The sequence below is a fragment of the Empidonax traillii genome, unplaced genomic scaffold (assembly GCF_003031625.1).
Source record: "Empidonax traillii isolate 1590-97213 ecotype Southwest subspecies unplaced genomic scaffold, ASM303162v1 scaffold2167:size34367, whole genome shotgun sequence".
NCBI classification, from domain to species: Eukaryota; Metazoa; Chordata; class Aves; order Passeriformes; family Tyrannidae; genus Empidonax; species Empidonax traillii.
In genome coordinates, this window is record NW_020957360.1 from 7,945 (window position 1) to 9,474 (window position 1,530).

The window sequence follows — 1,530 nt, forward strand, 5'->3', positions numbered from 1 at the left end:
CTTCTTCCTTCCTGCCCCAGGCCCCGAGCTGAGGACGGAGAGCACAGAGGACAAATCCCCCCGGCAGAGCCTGGTGGGAGAGGCCGTTTTGAAGGGCTCCCCGGCGCAGGAAGGCAGCGGGGAGGAAAAGGCCCGGAGATGCCCCCGGAGGAGGGGCTGCAAAGCCAGCCCAGGGAGCTGTGAGGAGGAAAGAGCCGTCCTGTGCCAGGAGGGCAGCCGGAGCTTGAGCCGGAGCTCCGAGCTGGTGGTCCCTGAGCAGCCTCCCAGCAGGGAGAAGCCCTTCAGGTGCTTGGAATGTGGGAAGAGCTTCAGGCAGAGCAACCACCTCCTCAGCCACCAGCACATCCACACTGGGGAACGACCCTACACGTGTGGGGAATGTGGGAAGAGCTTCAGGAGCAACTCCAACCTTCTCAGGCACCAGCACATCCACACTGGGGAACGACCCTACACGTGTGGGGAATGTGGGAAGAGCTTCAGGGACAGTTCCACCCTGATCCGACACAACCTCATCCATACTGGGGAACGGCCCTACACGTGTAGGAAATGTGGGAAGAGCTTCAGGGACAGCTCCAGCCTCTGCACCCACCAGCTCATCCACACCGGGGAATGGCCCTATATGTGTGGGGAATGTGGGAAGACCTTCAGGAACAGCTCCAGCCTCTGCACCCACCAGCTCATCCACACCGGGGAACGGCCCTATAAGTGCTTGGAATGTGGGAAGAGGTTTCAGCGCAGCTCCACTCTCCTCGTGCATGAGCGGACACACACGGAGGAGAGACCCTTTCGTTGCACCGACTGCGGGAAGGGCTTCAACCTGAATTCCACTCTTGTCATCCACCGGCGCATCCACACCGGGGAGAGGCCCTACAAGTGTGGGGAGTGTGGGAAGAGCTTCACCAACAGCTCCCACTTGACCAAACACCAACGGACCCACCAGTAAGAAAAACCCTACAAGAGCTTCGGCTGCTGCTCCCACCCCGAATGACCCCCTTGATGATGAGGCAACCCCTGGAGTCCAGTGACTGTCAGTCTACCCCTTTCTACCAGAAAGGGCCAGTCCCTTTTGCCAGGGGCAGGTTGTGCTACAGAACCCTTCTTGGGGGATATGTGGAGATTCCTGCCTTGACTGGGACCCCCCAAGGCCACTGCTGGAGGTTGAGAGCAGAGATCTCCCCACGAGTATTGGTCTGGTGGAATTCCATCCATCTCTAATGAATAATTCTTGCTTTGGTGCCAGCTTGAGTAGAATTGCTTCAACAGTTGCTTTAGTGTAGAGCACTGTCGTATCTTATGCTGTACTAGTGGTAGTTTTAGTGTTTGTATTGTGCAGTAAATAATTCGGATGAAGATCTTTTGTCTGATCATTTGTAACCCTAAATAATTCATTTCTATCAATAGATTTGATTTACCATCGTTAAAACCTGGGGGACAAAAATGGTTCAGTCCCACCTCTGTAATTCCTCCTAATTGAAACTGTTGCCATAATCCAAGGCTGAGTTTGGATCCAGCAGCCCCCAGTACCCCACA

General features: G+C 55.4%; 1 protein-coding gene across 1 annotated transcript; it reads left to right on the forward strand.

Moving 5' to 3' along the window:
* Nucleotides 1–31: 31 nt before the first annotated feature.
* LOC114071643 (zinc finger protein 239-like) lies at nucleotides 32–943 on the forward strand (the record flags this gene model as incomplete). Its single annotated transcript, XM_027909493.1, has 1 exon — nucleotides 32–943. A coding segment is annotated over one exon (912 nt), but the record flags the coding sequence as incomplete, so codon positions are not given.
* Between the last annotated feature and the right edge of the window lie 587 nt (nucleotides 944–1,530).